At 36.8% G+C, this 20950-nt stretch overlaps 1 protein-coding gene across 8 annotated transcripts in view; it reads left to right on the forward strand.

The window, feature by feature from the left end:
* Positions 1-20950, forward strand: part of MRTFB (myocardin related transcription factor B) — a 200080-nt gene that overhangs the window by 116440 nt on the left and 62690 nt on the right. For all 8 annotated transcript variants that reach the window (XR_006783476.1, XR_006783475.1, XR_006783477.1 and 5 more), the window contains 3 exons: positions 15699-15764; positions 18085-18140; positions 19207-19282. Coding sequence is in view for 5 of the 8 variants with exons in the window: in XM_045819320.1 (XP_045675276.1) it covers positions 15699-15764; positions 18085-18140; positions 19207-19282 (198 nt within the window). In the remaining 3 variants the exon portion in view is untranslated. The remainder of the gene's footprint in view (positions 1-15698; positions 15765-18084; positions 18141-19206; positions 19283-20950) is intronic.

A 20950-nucleotide genomic window follows, 5' to 3' on the forward strand; every position in this document is an offset into this window, starting at 1 on the left:
TAAAGCATGATACCTCACAGCTTCATTAATGCTCACTTTTGATAAATACTAACCTATGTGTGCAGTTGGAGAATTTAATTATTTTTTGCTTTAGGTAACAATAACAATGAATGACATGAATCCTGATCAAATTCAAAATAGAGAATTTTCCTTAGACTAGTTTCTTTTGTCAGAGCAGCAATAGGGAATCTCAACTTTTGACTAATCCACGAAAAGGTTAGAATATTTCAAATAATAATCAGCATGGAGGAGATATAAATATAGTTTCTGATTCTACAGCTAAAGAAGAATATTACAAATCACTGACTTGACAAATTAAGAATTATGAATTTTGAGAGAAACTCAGATAAATTGAGATGACTTAATTCAGATAAATGGCTTGATAAGAGTCATTAAGATAATGAATCATAATACCAGTGTTACCAGCTACTCATGTTCCATATTTATCAAGACAAAATGATAGCAAATAGATTTAAAGAGGAACTGATGTTCAATGTACAGAGCTCTCTATGGTAAAAAGGAAATACCACCAAAAGAAAACTGAGTTGTGTATGAACTACGTGGACTAAACTAACTGCTCTAACAAACAACTACCAAACTCAAGTGTTTTTTAACCAATTGAAGTGATTTCTTGCTCAAAATATAGTCCAAGGTGGATTGGACAGCTGTCTTAGTCAGCTGTCCTTCAAGAAGTGACTTGGGGATCTGGGACTCTTTCATTGTGCCACTCAGTTGTAGGCGTGGAGGTAGGAGTTACAGATTTGGGGGCCCACACTCCCGACCTGGCAACAGGCTGGTTAATAATAGTTGAGATAAAGTGTGTGAAAGTTTGTGGTATGCTGCGTATAGATAGTGTAGTAGATTATTGTGGTGTGCTAGGGCGTGGCTGGAATAGACCCATTTATGAAAAAAATGCACCTTTGTCTGATAAATTCTGAGTAATCCAATCTGGGGAAATAGATTAAATAAATACCTTTATCCAAGCACCAAAACAGTTTTAAGTGATGGAAATTGTCTCATGCATACACTACCTATGCTGTCCTTTGGCCACATGTGGCTGTTTAAATTTAAATTTAAAATAAAATGAAATATAATTTTCAAACACTCAGCCCCTTAATTACATGTGATGAGCCACATTTCATCTACTCAGGAGCCCTGTGTGGTTAGTGGCTACTGTACTGAGCAGCGTTGATCATAAATCATTTCCATCACTGCAGAAAGTTACATTGAACAGCATTGCTCTACCCTTCCCTCCTCCATGCCTTTGCTCACAATGTTCCTCTCACTGCAGTTTTACAGGTCCACAGTCTCTTTAAACCTAATCCCCATGCCATTTGCTAAAGAAAGTCACTCAGTCCTGTCAGCTAAAAATAATTTCTTCTCCCCCGTATATTCCTGATAAATTCATCTACATCTCTTTAAGACATTTCACCTTTTGCCATTATGGTATATAGCTATACTATGTTCATTATTAGACCATAGTATTTCTTGAAGATAGAATCATTGTTTGGGTCATGTTAATACCTCATCCCCAGAGTCCTGCTTCTCATAGACACATCATTATTATGCAACAAGTATTTAAAGAGTATTATACCCCCTGGCCCTGCCTTCTTAAACAATATGACTTGAACTATTACCTTCAGATACAATTTATAATTTAATTAGAAATTAATGGCTAGCCCAAAATATAATGTATTGATGCCTTAAGGCACTATTCAAGTATATAAAATAATTTGTCCATGCACAGAATGATCCCTAGATCATTACTAGATTGCTAGAACTGTTATTTATTGTTTGATTTTTGTCATCTGCTACTTCCAGTCCCTCTTCTGATTTGCTGCTTCTAATCTTCTTTAAAGTAAGCAACAAATTAACAAAATGTGATAGTGGAATCCTGATTCTGTTGTTGATTCAACTACAATGTATTGAGCCATAGACCGAGAAATAGGCAAATAAGCTATTGAAATAAAGCACACTACAAAGCCTTCTAAGTAAAGCACATGAATTTTGCAACATCTATTTTTACTTATCTGGAAATTACTTCTTTCTCTGTTCTTTGCCAATGCTCTACTGTAATTGAAAGTGTTACCCAAGTGAGGTATCACTAAATCAATGTTTTTTAAAGGTAAATTAAAAAAGTAATATATGGTACTTACAATAAATTTAAATAACATATAGGTGTGAAGGAAGAGGTAAAAGATTCCTCTTCCCAGACATAATTCAATGTTTTCTTTTTAAATGGGCATATGCTACTTTTGAGATGAAATTATATAGTTTAGTTTATTAGAAATAATTTCATTTGGCAAAATTTGAGTGTTTCTACAGAGCATCATGACAGACGTTGTAAACCTCTTTAAGCCACAGCAGTGATGACATAGGAGTTAAAATATGCACACATGTGAAAGAGCTAAAGAAGAAAACCATGTATGCTTTGGTCCAAATGAGTGAGCATTACGAACTGTGAGGGCCAGGCCTGTCTCTTGTGCTCCAAAACTGTAAGTCATCTACGCCACTGATGTTTCCAGTGGGCCCCTTACTATAATACTTTCGTGAGACATATCCTCTGATGAATGGTATCTCTCTGCCCATTGACCCACACCAGGAACCTAAATGAGAGTAATCCTTGACACCTTCCTTGACCACCTCCTCATCACCAAATCCTATTACTAAATTCTACCTCAAAAAATATTGCATTTGTCCACAGCACTGTTTCACCATGGGCACCACCCTTCCTGAAATAGAGTCTTTATAGAAATCTTTATTCAAGTAGAGATAGACCTGCAGCTGATCCCTCTCTACCCACTCTGGCCCGTTTGACTGAGTGAGGTCCTGCCCTGTCTCAGAAGTGTGCGGGTTTCTCTCTCCCTCCTATTATCTCCCAAAATGCCTCTCCCCGCCCACCCCGCCCCCCACCCCATTGGCCCGAACAGCTGTAACTCATCCTTCCACCTGCATCATGCATGGTTCCTATGTTAGAATAGCACACAAGTTGTGACAGTTTGGGGTTTTCTTTATGTTTAAGGGGAAGATAGGTGTGTGTGTAGGCACATACCTAGGTATAAATATGGATGTCTATGTGTAGACATGCATGTGTGCATACATGTGCGTGTGTGTAAGTCCCACTCCTGAATCCACAAAACGAGAAGAAGGACCAAGATACTGAGCCAGGATGGAGTGACCTCAAGAGAGTAGCATGTGGAGAGTAGAATTTCCTATTCTGGGAAAAATTAGAGGTAAAAAACATTGTTATTTTCCTGTTTCATTGTTAATTGTCCTTTTCTTCAGGCAGCCTCCCTTAGGAATTTACATTGAGACATTTCAGAATCTTTTATACAGCATACATTTTCTCATTCCAGAGGAATTAGGAAAGAGCTTTAACCCATGAGCACCCCTACCTATAGCTGCACACTGAAATTCTAATACAGTGGTAGAATATAGAATTTCTGATTGTCCCCAAGATAATAAAAATAAATATTAGCTTGTTTTTGGATCATATAAGGTAAGAAATCTAGAAGATTAGGTGTGGAACCAGCATGTTCTTACAGATTAAAAATTGTCCAAAAAATCAAGTATTGTTTTAACCTCTTTACATTGCTGGTGGTCAGGCAATTAGGTGGATAATTTTGCTTGTGGAGTGTTATTTATTTAGGTTATACTTCCATTTATCCCACTGTGTACTTTATTTTCACTACTTTTTAACCAAATGAGGTGTGTGTGTGTGTGTGTGTGTGTGTGTGTGTGTGTGTCTTTTTGTCTGTACCAGCCCCCCTGGCTTGACATCACGTTGTCATGCCATGAGAAGCACACTTTAAATTCATTCCAACTTTTGACAAAAAGGAGAAGGGAATTTGTGTGAAGGTATGATCAGTTTAAAGAAATATGCCCCATTTTTAGCAGTCTGTCTCCATGGTAACAGAAGCAGCAGCCAACCAGAGTTCTTAAAGTGCCTGTAAATTTCCAAGGCACAGTGTTGAAAACACTGTCTTCCTTACTTCGTACTGCAGGTTAATGCGGGAAGCCTACAGTACGGTAGCCTGGACTGCTAGCATTTTAGTTTTTAGTGCATTTTTGCTCTGTAATTCCTGATAGAGGGTACATTCTGCATTCTAGACTGTGACCTCCTTACCAGCAAGGGTTGGTTGGTGGTTTAGAATTCTGCAGTTTATACCACCTGCCTCTTCCCCTACACTCCCCACCCAGTGGACTTCATAAGGACACAGTAGACTTCCTGACATTGTGATAACAAAAGGCAGTGCTTTCTGTGTAGCCTTAATTTAAGGCCCAACTTTTTCAAACACCTGTGTGTAATTTTTTTAAGGTAACTTTATGTTTTCCCTCCCTTTTTTAAATGGAAAATAATCACAGTATAAAAATTCCTGATCAGAATGCTGTTTGCTCCTTGTCGTGCCTGAGGTTTAGCTTGTGTGCACACCGTGTACCTCTGCTGTCTGCTCCAGACAGAAAGCAATGATGGAAGTTTGCGTAATCAGTACGGACAGCATGGCTCTCACAGGACAAACCACCGTTTTGTTTTTGGCCTCTTTGCTCTCTGTATTTTAAAATGACTTGAAGAATCTTATTTTTTTTCATTGGCAAATTAGACCCCTGAAAAACACAACCAAAGTTCTGTAATCTTTGGCTGCTATTTCTGTCATCTATGAGAGAAGTACTTGTGTTTTTTCTCTTTAATACAGCATGAATTTCACATTAATTTTAAGTGGAGATGAAAAGAAATTAGTGTCTACTAGGTTTTAATGGTGTTCTTCACTCCTTTTCTTTGTGCCTGCCCTTCTTGTACCACTTGTACCTTCTTGTGCCCTGCAAAGCAACACAATTAGATTTTGTCTTCTGTTCTACAACCACCATCAGTTCACAAATACCCCCAGCCTCAAATTCATACAACAAAGCAAAACGGTGTTGGTTCTGCCTCATGATAATTACTTGCCCATAGAAAATCCTTTTGGTGATTTATTCTTAAATTTGGCATAGCAATCTCTTTCCTTAGAAAATTAAGTATACCATGCAAAATTGAGTCAAATATGTTTATTAAAACATGTATATGGTAAGCATTGTAGAAAGTGCTAGAGTATATGATGAGGTCCAGAAGAGAGGCCTGAAAAACCCCAACAAAACCTAGAATTCAGTATGATCAGGAATATGTAATGTAATTGTTACGGTAGTTATTGAATCAGTAAAAGGTGATGGCACCATTTGTGGTTAAATGGTGGTAAGAGGGAGGCTGAGTGGGAAATAAGAAAACCTAATTACCATGTAATTAGTTTCTTTTCTTTTAATCTTTTAAAACTGCTTTTATTTTAAACTCTTAGGTGTTGGGGGCCAGCCCTACAGAATACCATGTACACACATATCACATATATACATATGCACACATAGATTTATATATTTTATATATATGGGTACTCATACACACATATGTATCTGTGTGTACTTAAAGGTATGCAGCCTAATGTTGGAAAGCAGACTGCCCCAAATTAAAAAAAAAAAAATTCTCTAAAAGACCATGCAGAAGAGAGAACCTGCAAGTCCGCTCGTCCCCTTTCACAACAGCCATTCTCTGTGTGTGCCTTCACATTCTTGGTGTGGCGGGGTGGCCAGGGAAGCAGTACTGTAGATGTTTTCCTAGGTTGTAATTACTTTCTTAAAGTCCGTTCTAGCAATTGCCTTTTTTAAATTGAATTAAAATTCAGATAACTTTATAAAATTAACCATTTTAAAATGAAACAATTCAGGAATATCTAGTATGTTTATAATGTTGTGCAACTACACCTCTGTCTAGTTCCAAAACATTCTCATCACCCCAAGAGAAAACCTTGTAACCATTAAGCATTTACTCCTATTCCCTTTACCCCCTATTCTTAGCAACTAACAATCTGACCTCTCTGTGAGTCTACCAATTCTGGATATTTCATATATCTGGAATCATATAATATGTGATCTTTTGTGTCTGGTTTCTTTAACTTAGAAATGCTTTTCAGTTTCATTCATGTTGTAGCATGTACCAGTATTTCACCTCTTTTTATGGCTGAATAATATTTCATTGTATGGATTGACCACATTTTGTTTACCCATGCATCTGTTGGTCTTTTCCCACCTTTAGCTGTTGTGAATAGTGCTGCTGTGAACATAAAAGGTCTCTCCAGAAAGTAGCCAGCCATGTACTATGAACATTAGAGACATTTATTGAAGAAGAAATAAGAAACATTGTATATAGAAGAATGATGCCTCAGTCCCCTTCAAAGTAGATACCTTGGGACCTCACACAGTTCTCCCAGCATCATTAACAGCTGCAGAACGATGTTCCTTTTGCTGATAGCAGAAGCCATGGACCGAATTTTGGCATGGCACATTTCATGCTGAGATCCTGATGAAAATCTCAGACACAGTAGTTTTTGGAATCCCAAAATCAGCTTCTAGTTCTTGCACTGTCAGTCACCAATCTTTGTTGATTGCAGCCCGTACACATTCAACATTCTCAGGTGTTCTGCTTGTTGTAAGCCTTTCAGAATGTGGATCACTGTCAACAGATTCTTGACCATCTTTGATGAAGTGTTTGTGCCACACTTTTGTTTGTGCTGCCCTCATTACATCTCCCTAAAAGCCTTCTGAATCCAAATAGTTTCCATGGAGGAATGTTCACACTTAATGCAAAATTTGATACAGATTCATTACTGTACTTGCTCAGTCATTTTGAAGCAACGGCCACACAGTACACATGCTCACTCAACGGCATCTACCGCCCCCACTGACTAGTACAGTGAAGTCATCATTGTTCATGCATGCGCATTCTAGTCCACCCTCCTTGGCTGCCAGGGTACACTGATGTCGTACAAACTGTTCTCATTTTATTAACAATGGACTTTTTTCACAGACCTTGTGTGTGTGCATGTATGTTTGAGTACCCAGTTTTCACCTAGAAGTGGAATTCCAGGTCTGCCGCTGTTCTTAACTAAAATTTTATATAATGAGGTTTGGAAAGAACTGCCAGATGTTTTAATTTTGTATCTTTTGGTCTTCTCTTATAACAGTGATACAGTTGAGAGCCAATGAGTGACTTTTCAGTTTTCTGACTGACTTCTGTTCCCCAAGCTGTTGCCATTATTAGTTGGATCCTTTCTGTAATAAATAACCATGTTTCTTTTCAACTTGCTCTTCACAGTCTGCAGTGATTATTCCAAACCTCCTTCACTGACCTCACAACTGGCCTTTCTGTCATTCATTTCACCTTCAACAGATGACTTTTCTCCTCCTTCTCTGAGAGAATGAATAAAAGCCATCACTTGGGAACTCAGTGGACATCCCAGACCAAATCTATAAACCTATCTGCAGCTATACCCCATCCTCACTGCCCTCCTATTATGATAGAGGAGGTGTCTTTTAAAAAAGGCTGTCCTTGTATGCTCTTCACCCCCTCCCCTTCAAGGGACCAGCTGCCTTTTAGTCTCTTGTTCACTCTCATCCATATTCATTCTCACTCTTTCCCTTCCTTTCCCTTTCCTTCCCTTTCCTGTCTCTCGCTCTTCATTGGTTATATACTTGCTCAAGTACTGGTATGTTCTATATGAAGTTCTGTACCCTCTCAAGATTTTCACCTCCTTTCCTACCCTTCATGAGCAACATCTTGAAAGTATTGCTTCTATTAGCATCATTCACTTTCTTGCTCCTTCTTTATTTCTTATCTTCCCAATATGACTTCTATTCATTACTCCAAAAGGTTGGCTTCTCTGTGTGTTACAACAGCAGCATTTGACAGTACTGATCATGAGCCCCTTCTTGAAACACTTTGCACACATCATTCAGGCTCCTCCTCCTCCCAAGCAGCTTCCTCTGCCTTCTTTGTTGGATCTTCCTTGCCTAGTCAACCTATAAGTGGACTTTTAATTGTTAACTTTCCTAAGAGCACAGACCTGGGCTTCTTTTGCCTTTTCTTTTTATATTCTCTAACTTGGCAAACCTGGCTTCAAATACTACATAAGTGACAACTTCAAATTTCAATTTCCTGCCAAGACCTACCTTCTGAAGTCTGGACATGTCCACTTCCAATTCAGACATGTCCCAGACTGAACTCCCTAATGGCCAACAGGTGCTCTTTACCTCAGTAAATGGTCTGCTCAGGTGCTTAAGCCAGAAACCCAGGAGTCATCTTTCTTTCTTTCTCCTTCAAACACAACATCCAGTCCTTTACCACATACTGTTGGTTACATTCTAAATAGGTCTAAAAGCTGGCCAGTATATTGCCGCACTGTGTTGGAGTTGAAGAAAAAAATGCAAGTCTTAATGCTTAAATTTTCTACCCTGGAACATCAGGAAAAAAAATCTATAAAATTTATAAATAAATATGTGATTTCCAGGAGCTTAACCTGAGCTCTGGCAACCAGTCAAAAACCCGGTCCCATCACTTTTACTAATCCCTTTGATATCTTGTGGTGGTCCCTTTCCTCATATTAGTTATCCTAAATTTTACTATTATTTTGAGATCGTATTGCCAGTTTTAGGTAAAAAGAAGATAATTTAAAGTTACTTTAAAACATGATGATGTACATTGTGGGAAAGAAGTGAACAAAAAGGTACTCTCTTACCTTGTAAGTGGAAATAAAGATTGGTGCAATCATTTGGATTGCAGAGTGCCCCTACCAAATATTTAAATGTCTGTTTCACTGTTAGAAATATAATATGTGTGTGTGGTATAAAAATCAAAAGATGCAAAAAAAATGAATCAGAAGAATCATTGAAGCCTTCTTTATAATACAAAAAATCTCAAAACTTAAGAGAATATGATTGATACATCCATATGTTAGATACAGCCATTAGTACAGCCAGTAAGAATGAGCTAGATTTCATGTTTTTTGAAGAAAAACCACAAACTACATTACTAGTTTGATCCCAACCCATGTATTTCCTTTGCATATTTTTTTAAGATTTTATTTATTTATCTTTAGATAGAGGGGAAGGGAGAGAGAAAGAGAGGGAGAGAAACATCAATGTAAGAAACATCATTCAGTTGCCCTCTTGTATGTGCCCCAACTGGGAACCAAACCTGCAACCCAGGTATGTGTCCTGACTGGGAACCGAACCAGCAACCTTTCAGTTTGTGGGCCAGTCCAACCAACTGAGCCACACTGGTTAGGGCTCTTTTGCATGTTTTATATTTAATGTTGTTGGAATATTCACAAAAAATTCTCTGGAGCCTTACAAATTGAGCAGCGGTTACCTTTGTGCATAAGAAGGTCTGGAGGTCTATAGTAACATGGGCTAAGTTTCACTTTTCTTTTTAATGCCTTTTTTATCTTAATGTCTCACTGTTATATTAACAAAAAAGTATAAAGCATGGATTTTTAAATAGAGATATTAGTGCTACATATAGTAGGGTAGTTCTGCATCCCAGTCCAGAAGTTGACCCTTCAGGATGAGGCTTCTTACTGTCTGACTGCAAAATAACCATGGACAGCAAAGCACTGTAAATACATGAGTTTTTGTAGAATTACTTTTTTTTAATCCTCTTTATAATGAGGGAGGCTGTCTGTGTGTGGAAGCAGTGGGTATATGGGAAATTTCTGTATCTCCCCATTAATTTTGCTGTAAACCTAATAAAGCTCTAAAAATAGTCTTTTTAAAAAATTCTATGGTTTTATATTGAAAAATATGGTTATCTTTGGCAAGTATCTAAAGTAATAGTAACAATGATAATTTAACATCTATTTTTAATGTAAAGGAAAACTAATAGTTTTATCAGTCTTCTGCCCTTTCAGTATAAATTTTTAAGATATTTGCCTCTACCTGCATACACAAATGCAACTGTAAACTTTACTGCTGAACTACTGGTTGATAAAACACTGAAACCAGGATTGAATGGGGCCCTCAAACTTAGTTGTCTTAAGGTGTTACTTAGCTGCCACTGAATCCCTTCTTTATCTAAATTCAAAAGGCAATGAGAATGTCGACTTTTCTAAATTCTTTTGTTTTTATAGGATCAGGCCCCTAATTTAACGCTGTTTAAACAATACATAATAAGTTTTTGCCAACCAAATACTGTATTCTCTTAACTACTCAAACATCTGTTTGAAAATAAATTAAAAATAGGCCCTGGCTGGCGTAGCTCAGTGGATTGAGCACGGGCTGCAAACTAAAGTGTCGCAGGTTCGATTCCCAGTCAGGGTACATGCCTGGGTTGCAGGCCATGACCCCCAGCAACCGCACATTGACGTTTCTCTCTCTCTCTCTTTCTCCCTCCCTTCCCTCTCTAAAATAAATAAATAGAATCTTTTAAAAAAAGTAAGAATTTTTAAAGAATAATTAAAAAAATAAAACCCCTGAAATCAGTGTTTGTTTTTTGCCTAGTATTAACTCCAGAGTCAATACATAGATCCTACAGTGTTCTTCAGTGTCTTACCTTTGCCTCTACCTCTGCTTTCCCCGACCATTTCTTGCCTGGTCAGGGTTTTTTTGTTTTTTTCACCCCTCATGATTCTGCAGTTTTTCTGTCCAGTGTCTTATAACTAAATAATATACACTGGACCCTCTTTCCAGCTTGTAGACAGCTGCTCATCTCCCCTCCGCTCTTCAGCCTACCCTCCTTCATACCCCATAACTAGCTATTTATAAAGAATCTCCACGACCATGGCTGCCTGCCATACTGCTTTCCAGAAAGTGTCATTTCTGCCTTGTTCTTACTTTATAGTCCTCAGATGTCCCCTTGCAACACTGGGCCAAAACTGTGCTTTGTTTTGGCTTATTCAAATAATGCTAAATTGCTATATGTTATTAAAATGCTGCATATTTTTTCTTTACCATGAAAAACAACTTTAATTATGTCATATTAAGGAAACATTTCAAGCATCTACTTATAGAAACAAAAAGAATAGCTATATCAGCTTGATTCACAAAGCACCTAGAAATTTCAAAAGGTGGTATAAGTATTATGTGAAAGACAGTATGATATTTTAATGTGTTTCATATTGAAAACTAATACTAAAATTTTGTTTTAAAAGCACTTGAAACCATTTAAGAAGCAGGAAAAAGGAACTACATAAAGACACTTTTAAATATCTGAACTATTAATGATGCTGAATAAGAATGACATTTTATCTTTACCATTAAATAAGCTACCTTTCATTTTTTTGGAATGGTAATTAAAGTCAAATTTTTATTTGTAAAAAAAAAAAAAATTTAAAGCACCTCTCTGACACAATATTGTTTTTATCTGTTCTAACAAGCAAACACTAAGTACAATTTTCAAAATTATATGCCTTTTTCTTTGTTGAAATGTAATAAGAAATTGTGGTTGAATGAATGATAAACGAGTGCTCCATAACTGTATCTCTTTCTATTGATGAGGGCCTTCTGCATGTCTCTTGTGGTTTTGTCAGGAAATACAGAGCTATGATAGAATTCTTAACTTGCAGGAACTTTTTTGTACAGAGAACATAATACTGGCTGTATAATGAGATATACATACTTTATATCCCCCCCACCATTTCTGAACAAATTAAACAGGTTTAAACCCAAACGTTTTAAACTTAAAGTCATCATAAGTCCATTAAGTTGAATCATTTTTTGTTTATATATTTTTCAAAGATAAAAACATTCTTAGAGCATGGATAGAGCTGGAGAATATTATGCTAAGTGAAATAAGCCAGTCAGAGAAAGACAAATCCATATTATTTCATTCATATGTGGAATCTAATGAACAAACGATAGTAACAACAAGCAAAGTAGAGACAGACTCACAGATAGAGAGCAGGCTGACAGCTCTGGGGTGTGAGGGTTAGGGAGTGGAGGGATTGAGCAAAAAGGAAAAAGGGCTCATGGACATGGGCAACAGTGTGGTGATTGAGGGGGGGAGTTGGGTATAAGGAAGATAAATGGTAATGAAAAAAATACAATAAATATACATTTAAAATAAATAAGACATTGTTAGAAAATGTTTAAATGTGTGCAATTATAAGATGAATTCTATTTTAACTCTATTACTATGTCCTTTGTTTTCTGAAAGGATGTAGTTGCTCACACAGTGCTTTGAACTTTTTTCTCCCTGAGAATTCTATAGACTTACGTGTTTTCTTTACTTGCTTGTAATTATTGGCAAGGTGGCCGTGGAAGATACCAAATTTTAGCCTGTTAACAAATTAAGATGGAAGCTATGCCAGCCCAGTAGCACAGTTGATCAGCTCAACTAGGCACCATGGGAGATTGCTCTTGGGTTCAGTTTTCGGACACGAGGCCATTGCCCAAGAAACTGTCTTCCTAGGCTGCTGCCCTCCTCCTCCACCACCACCCATTTGCCACCTCAGAGAAGCAGTGCTGGACCAGGGCCTAGTCTTCAGTTTTCAGAAATACAGTTTTGTTGACACATGCAGTGTCAGGTTTTCCAGAGATCAGCCAGCATACCATTTAATTTGTTGTTGTTAAGAAAGTACGCCTGTGCAACAGGCCCTGTTGCATTCCATGATCTGGGCCTTTCCTCTGTGCAGACGTGAATGTGGAGGCTGCAGAGGGAGGAGGACAGTCTCCAGGCCTAGTTCACAAAGGTCCCAAGGAAACTTGATAAAGCATCTTGATCCCACAAGATGCCTCTGGTTGTTAAGAGTCTGGTCCTCTCCCTCCACAGTCCTAGATAAGCACTGCCAAATTCTGCCCAAGCTGTCTACATCAGTTATTTTCAGCCAGTTTGCTACGACACAGCTGATGGGCTGCAAGTTAAAACATGCAGTATCTTTAGTCAGAGACACTGACATCTTTTCCCTTAGATCGTCAAATTAAAAAATGACAGCAGCCAACACAATAGCCAGCTGGTGTGGATGAATCTAAATTATACCCATTTTTTTGTCAGATTGGCAAAAAATGTACTTTTTGGTGTGTCACAGAATTTTATTAGTAATTAGTTTAAGTGTGCCATGGGATGAAAAAGTCGAAAATCACTGGTCTTCATCATTCAAGTCTTGTTCTTCTTGGACTTGGACATTCTGTAAGGTGAAGATATCATCTTCATCTAACAGTTGCCATTTATTGTGTATTAATTTTTTTACAAATATGATGAGTGGGAAGTGCTAAAAGGAAGTTTGATATTTTCCAGAATTATGAGACTATACCTATTTGATTGGACTCTTTGTAACATTAGTTTTTCTCAGAAGAGCCACTATCAAGTTGTGAGTGACTGGCTATATTTAATATGAATGAATATTATATTATGTTTTAACATGGTGCATAAGATCTCATATTCAATATAATGTGTCTAGTACTGTCCACCTATTAGTATAGATTAAAACTAAGTCAAGCAGGGTCACCAACAGTCTTAACAATGTGACTAGTGATATGCCTCCTCTTCCATTCATGTTCTTCCTAATGTCTTAATAAACGAACATGCCTGGAGAAGGCTGCCTGCCATACTACTTTGAGTGATGCTTGTAGTGTAATGATATTGCTTGCTTCTTATTCAAGTGGTATGACATCAGTAAAATTGATTGCTTTGCCATCAGATAAACAGGTTTGCATTCAGTTTTTGTTTTCACAATTGGTGATTGATGAGATGCATTAATTTTGTGTGTTCCCTCCGAGTAGCAGATACCTGTTACATGTCAGCATGAAAGTGTAATTTCTAACCAGGGATGATATAGCCAACAGGATAGCTGTCAAGGTGCATGAAGGCAGCTGACCAATGTACAGGCAGGAGCTGCTTCAAGACTAACAAGCTGTTGTCTTCAGTGTTGGTTTGCAAATCAAGTTGTTTCAAATGTATCCATCATTCCAAGACACCATCACCCAAAAATATGTATTGCATTTGATACATTTGTCTCACAAGTATGGTGCTTTGTTTGTTTGCTGTAAAACGAAGAAGAGGGCTATTGATGTTTTCATTGCCATTTCTATTTTACTCCTTTCTTTGAGGACTCCTTTCAGAGAAAGGAAAGACTGCTAGAGAGTCTCCAACAGACGTGGACCACTGTGTTCCAGAAGTGTCAGCCTTTGAACTGGAGATTGTTTTGACCCTTTTCTCCTCTCATATTCCTTTTCTTGGGATTCTACCACCTGAATATAACTGTGTTAATTTCATACCAGCATTAACTTTAACATTCACAGAAGAATGTTGGAGTGTGCAGCCATTTGGGTGCTATCAGATTCACAGGCCAACTCCTTTAATCTCGTTCCTAGTAGAGTGGGAACAAACTGTCCTCAATAAACTGTAAATTATCAGGGAACAGATCTTTGAGTTAGAGCATAATTGATCCAAAGTATCACAAAGCATTTTAATGTGAGAAATGTGCATTTATTTTTTTTTGACTCATTAAATTTTTCTTTTGCTGGTGTAATAGAATTTTGTTGCTTCAATTCAAAATGGGATGCCTGGAAGCTTTGTGATCCTATTTCCCCCCCACCCCAAAAGGAGCAAAAGAAATTTTTTCAGTACTTAATAAAGTTTGACATTCATATCTATCAATGAATTAAAAAATGTTTAAAAGGTGTTTTACCATATAGCATCTTTTTGAAGTATACCTAAAATTGTGCTTTGCTCTTCAGTTAGCACAAAGGCAAGCAAAAAGCAAAGGCAATGAGATCTTCAGGCCTAAGGGGTTTGTTGCAAGTAGGAGCCATCAGGCCTAAGGGGTTTGTTGCAAGTAGGAGCCATCATGTGCATTGTGTGTGAGCCTGGGTAAAAAACTGGTCTAAGCCAGCTCCTGTTCCAGCCATCACCCTTTTGCTAGAAAATTCTGTCTTCCTTCTCTACATTTAAGAAATACACATAGGAAATTGTTGGGTTTTTTGCTTATTAACAACCCTTAAGCAGATACTTAACCCTAACCTTGGTTTTTATCCAGGGTTTGAAACAAAAATAAAAATAGAAACTTAAAATTTAATGTAAACCAAGGAAAGTATTTTTCAAAGTTACTTTATTTATTCCTCTTTTGAAATTAGCCCATTTTCCAGCTAAAATTATAGAGATGCTATAAAAGGAATCCACTTGAGAAGTTGAGTAAAAAAGATTATTTTGATTAAGTTAGCAAACTGGATTTCCACCTTTTGTGATATATACCTTGATTTCTACAAGTTCTAATGATTTATTTCCTCTTTATTAAAATGATAAGGTGTCAATCGATTTGTGACTTTCTTAGAACTTATAGAATGAGGTATGGTGTTTTGTTTGTGCAAAGATCATTAAACTTGAAATTCTTAATTTGGAAATTTTTCCCTTGCATCATTAGTGATATCTCTTTAGTCTAATTATAATTATGCAATTGGCCTCCATTAAAGCTACTTAGAATTTGTTCCTAATGGAGTAAATCCCTCCAAATAATTCCGTGTTTCCTTAAAAATACATTTTTTGCTATAACTTTTTTAACAAAAAACTAAGCAATGTTAAGGAACTCACATTTCTATTCCTACAAATAAGACAATGTATGAGCCAATAATTTTTGTTTATTTGCTGAGTACTGGGTGATTGTATTTAAACAACAAATACTTGGCTTTATTCATCAAATTAAGATTATTAACTAAGTAATCAGAGAGTATTTTGTGAGAACTTCAAAGTTCACCACAGTCAGAAATCATGGACTGATTTTCTTTTTACAGGTTTCATGGTGACAGGTGGTATCCTTACTCAGTTAGAAATTAGGAAGTTTTTAATACAGTTGACTCCTGCAGTCGCCTCCAAACGCCAGTGGTAAATGATTGTTTCCTTTTCACAGTGCTCCAGCTGAGGCTGCAACAGAGGAGAACGAGAGAACAGCTAGTGGACCAGGGCATCATGCCACGTAAGATTTCAGTGTCCTTGTCATCTCTAGTGTGACGTAACAAAATAAGCATGTCCAAGAAGAACCTGGAGCACACTATACTCAGTTGTATCCTTGTACTCAAGTAGATAATTAATTACCAGATGAATGTATAAGGAAAAACCAGGCTTCAGCACTGCCAACTTAAGAGAACTATTTAAAACACATTTGGAAAACCAATGCTGATTAAAAGATGGACTCAAATTTTATATAAAGAACACCTTTAAAACTCTGCAATTAGGCTAACATCAGTTCCTTCGAACTGCAACATTTGTTTTAGTTTTAAGAAATTGAAATAATCACTCTACATAGGTCCAGTGTTACTTAGACTTGCAAAAGCAGCATGATAAAATTAACTCAAAATCTTATTCTAATTTAAATAATCTTTGCTAATGTATGGGCTATAATCGGTTAAGGACTAATAAACATCCTATTTTAATTAGTAAAATTTTTCTTCCCCAAGTACAGATATTTTCCACCTATCTTTAAGCTTCAGTCCTCCATTTTTTGCAAGTTGATTAATTTTAGAGTATTTGTCTAGGTTGTCTTCTTTACCTTTAGTCACCAAGTTTGAGGGTGATGTTATATTTTAGAGGGGAAGAGTGATTTTGTGTAGGTCATTAGGATTATTTATGGATTTTGTCAAAAAATTGATTTATCTAAGAAGTAAGGTATTTGGTTTTTAAAAAACTGAAAGAAATTACACAATGCTTTTATGCTTTCTAGTCTTCTGAGTCACTGATACTACCTTTTTTGGTTTATAAAGAACAGTTTTTCTCTGCGGTGGATTTTCCTTATTGAAACCTTTTTTTTTTTTTTTTTTTGGACTATTAATTATCTAAGTATTTTAAAGCTGGCATTGTGACAGAGTCAAAGCTTGTTTAGTAATCTGCCAGATTTCTCCACCACTACATTCCTGACTGGGCACAGGATCAATCAAATAGGATCAAATTATGATGTTTAAGACACCGCTGCTAAGCCAGTCGTAATCTGGTGGAAGCTGATCTGTACGTAGCCTGTCTTGTTTGGACTGGGTTGCTGGAAGTCTTTGCTATGCCTCAAGCACCAGAACTGACAATAGTAATGCTACCAAGAGCTGACTGGCCCAGTTTTAGAGATGACAGCCCAAGTAAGCATAGCCCTATATCTCACCCATATCATTTGACTGCCTGTAGCCATAGGTGCAGAGTGTTATCAGACAGTGGTGGACATACACATAACAGAATTTGCAAAGATGATTGGCAGAAATACTGTAGTAGGCAATATTTTAGTAAATAAACAGTGCTTACCCTTACCTTCTCTCTGGGATTCTGGAATATTTAATGTACTAGCAGTTAATGTATTCAAGACTTACTGTGTCCTTAGAGTGATTTGCATTGTGGTGTGGTAGAAAGAGCATGAACATTTCAATTCAAAATTCTAGATTTAAATTCCACTTCGACCATCATCTAGCTATATGACTTAAAGAATTCATTTTACTTTTGAGCCTTTCATCTGTACTGGGGTAATTCCTGCCTTGCAGGGTTGTTGTGATGACCAACAGCAATATAATTGTGATTGACCACAGAACACTGGGTTAAGCCTGTTATGGGTTCTCAGTAAATGACAAATCAGATCTGTGAACTATGGAGTGCAGAGTGTCCTCATGTTCAAGGTTAGATCACTCATGATTAAATGTCCTAAGGATATTTGGGTTTTTTCCAGTAGTTGATATGGCCATTAAAAGCAAAGACCTGTCAAGGAATCATCAAAGAGTTCCTTTATGGTGGCATAATATTTTGCCCAAACTATTGGTTGGAATGAGTCTGATTTGATACTTGCATTGTCATTATGTATACAACTCCATTTTATTTATTATTTTAGAGATTTTACTTATTTACTTACTGTTAGAGAAGGGGGGGGAACATCACTTTAAAAGAGAAACATTAATCAGTTGCCTCTCAAACACCCCCAGCCAGTATAATAACAACCATAGGCAACTGAGGCATGTGCCCTGACGGGCAGTTGAACTGGCCACCTTTAGGTTTGCGAGATGACGCTCAACCCACTGAGCCACACCACTTAGGACTACAACTCCATTTTAAATGTTCACTTGTTTTATTTGTACAATTTGTAATTTTAATTCTGAAACATTTAAGTTTCCTAATTTTGCAGATCTACTAAAGGAACTAGTAAATAAATGGAACTGTAGATGTGAACTAATATGGTTAAGAGGAAACATCAACAAGACATACTGTAACATTTGACTGAAGTATTAATTCCTCTATTTATACCGTGAAACCAATTTCTTTTCCTCCCACAGCTTTGAAGAGCCCAGCGGCATTCCATGAGCAAATAAAAAGCTTGGAACGAGCCAGAGTAAGAAATCTGTTTTAAATGTTCTAGTTCTCTGTTTCTCTCTTTTATTTCAAAGTGCCTGTGGACAAGTTGCAGTATATTTTCAGGATACATGGTATATAGAGTAATATATTCTAGGGTAGTTTTACTTGGAGGTTGGTAGAAAATACATGACTTTCAAATTTTGTTCTTTTAAAACCAGTGACTAATTTTGTACATAAAGGACAAATCATACTTTTTCACTTGCTTCCAGGGCATAACCACAGTTTTTAGAATAATAATGGAGTAATTCTGCAATGTGCTACCCCAGCAGATGGACACAGACCCTAACTGTGTCACCTGTACTCTTGACCAAGGGTGGGAGAGTCTGGCCGAGTGAAAGACTCTGCTTTATTCTTTGGGTTGACTCCATCGTAGTTACACATCTAATTGATATTTATTATATTTCTTTAAAATGTACATTTTTCTTTTCATTTTAAGGAAAACTTTTATTATGTTTTATGAAAAGCGTGTTCTAAAAATTTCTTTAGGGTTTTCTCAGGATGCAATAATGATCTCTTTGAGTCTTATAAAATATAAAACTCATTTTAAAACCCTATTGTTTGCAGCTGAATACAGTTCTGAGTAAGAAAATATGACCAAGGATATGATGAACTCATCAAAGAAAATACATGAGAAATTTTGAGGGAAATTGTTGCGTAGGTGGATTTTTCACTTGACCTGAAGTGATTTTATTTAGATTTTATTGATTTTCGTTATTCAAATAAGCAAAATTAATGTCTTTTCAAAAGTCAACTTCGAAATTATGAGCCTTTGCCTTTCCCAAGTTTTAAAAGAAAAGTCTATAAATTGATTACTTTATTCCAGTATACACTTCAAGTCCCTGTATGGTGTTGAAGGCTATAGTTTAAATCATGTATTGGATAACTGTTTCTCAACGTACTAATTTCTGCTCTTTTCTTACTCTCAAAATCATGGCCAAAAGGGTATCAATTAATTTAAATGGGGTGCCTTGAGAGAAAAACATATAAAACCACAATAAGTCATAAATAATTTATGGTAAGACTTTCTCTTTTTTCCCCTAAAGACTGAAAACTTTTTGAAGCACAAGATTCGGAGCCGACCAGATCGTTCTGAACTTGTCAGGATGCACATTTTAGAAGGTAAAATTTTATTTCTGCTTATTTTGTTGCATTTTCTCAAGAAAATAAGAATTCCACAATTTCTGTTTATACCTAATTTAATAACTTTTATCCCACAGGCTGGCATATTCTGAACTAGATGGCAACATATAAACCCAGTATTAAATGTTATGTTAGATACATGGGGAAAGTTTGATTTTCCAAATAACCAGCTGATAGACTGACTCTTCCCCACCAGCTGGTGCCATAGGTATTCCTACCATACTATCCTGGAAAAACATTTTTGGTCCAGAGGGTTCCTTCATCAGCGAGGGTCATGTACCCAATCATTATGTCATAAAGGGTACAATAGCCACAAGTCTAACCATAGATTTTTGGCTACTTGGACCCTGTTATTTCTGCTTGGTATGATGCCCACACTTAACATTTTCTCTCTGTTGCTTACCCACAACACTCCAGCTCGTTCTGACCATTATCTTAAGCACTCTCCACTCGGCCCACAAGATTTTCTCAATGATATAGCCTTATCACTTAAGAAGCTGGTAGGGATGATTCTACTCCATCTTTGGTGGAAACCTAAGGCCAGTATGTTTTCTCTCTAAAGACAGAGACATCCTTGAAAGCTGATATCTCCACCAAAAATTCCTCAAGTTGCATATTCTTTCATTGTTTTGCTTCTCTAATTGATCAAACAAGACTAGGAGCTTGACCCTGCAATACTCCTGAGTGTGTTAAACCTTGAGAAGCTACAGAAAGAATCTGAAAACTCAAATATTTAGACAAAGTTACCAGATAGAAGGAATAAGATTTGTTGTGTCTGGCCTGATGACAGACTTAGAATTAGATTGACATTATAAAGTGTTAGATCGTAGCTCAACATATTATTCCTAAAGGTCAGGCATGTCCAAATATAAAATCTTTAGGAAGCCTATGGTTGCTGTTATTGGAGGTGTTTATTCATCGGCCAGTGAGTTTGACACCAGAGGCCCAACAAGCTAGCCTGTCTTCATGGCGTTTACATTCTAATGGCACAGGCAGATAAACAGGCAAAACAAATGAATTATAAATTCAGAAAAGTGCTCTACAGGGAATAAATAGGCTGCTGTGGTAGGGAATAAGCACAAGCTAACACCACACTAAGGATGTTGTAAAGAAGTTCCAAGTGTAAAGCTTGTCTCTCTAACCCTGAATAGTGTCTCTTCTCATCCAAAGAATCTATGATTATGTAACTGTCTTCATACTTGGGGCAGGAAGTGAAAGCTCCTGCCTAATAAACTCTACTTTGGGTCATGTTCTCAGAAGTCCACTGGACTGATAAAGCTTTTCCAGAATTCTATTGGTAGGGTAGGAGCAACTACCAGCTATCAGGGATAAGTTCATCTTCAAAGAAGTAAGTTGACTCGTAAGTAGGTAAATGGCTGCTTCTCTGCCTGCAGACATCTTGACCTATAAGGGACATTTTTGTGCAATAATGCTCTCTGTTTCAACATATCTCCTAACTGTAACAGGCTTTCTTAATATAATTAAAACCAAGACAAATACGTAAAAGGAATAATATTTGCTTTTTATTAAAGAAGGCAACCCAACATTTAAAAACCTAATCATGTGCATGAGTGAACCATAAGCACTGTTTTTAGGACATCTATTCTCAAGTTGGGATTTTTAAAGTAAGAAAAATGTCATCCTAAC

The sequence above is a fragment of the Phyllostomus hastatus genome, unplaced genomic scaffold (assembly GCF_019186645.2).
Source record: "Phyllostomus hastatus isolate PE091 unplaced genomic scaffold, TTU_PhHast_1.1 phas_scaffold_385, whole genome shotgun sequence".
Classification (NCBI taxonomy): domain Eukaryota; kingdom Metazoa; phylum Chordata; class Mammalia; order Chiroptera; family Phyllostomidae; genus Phyllostomus; species Phyllostomus hastatus.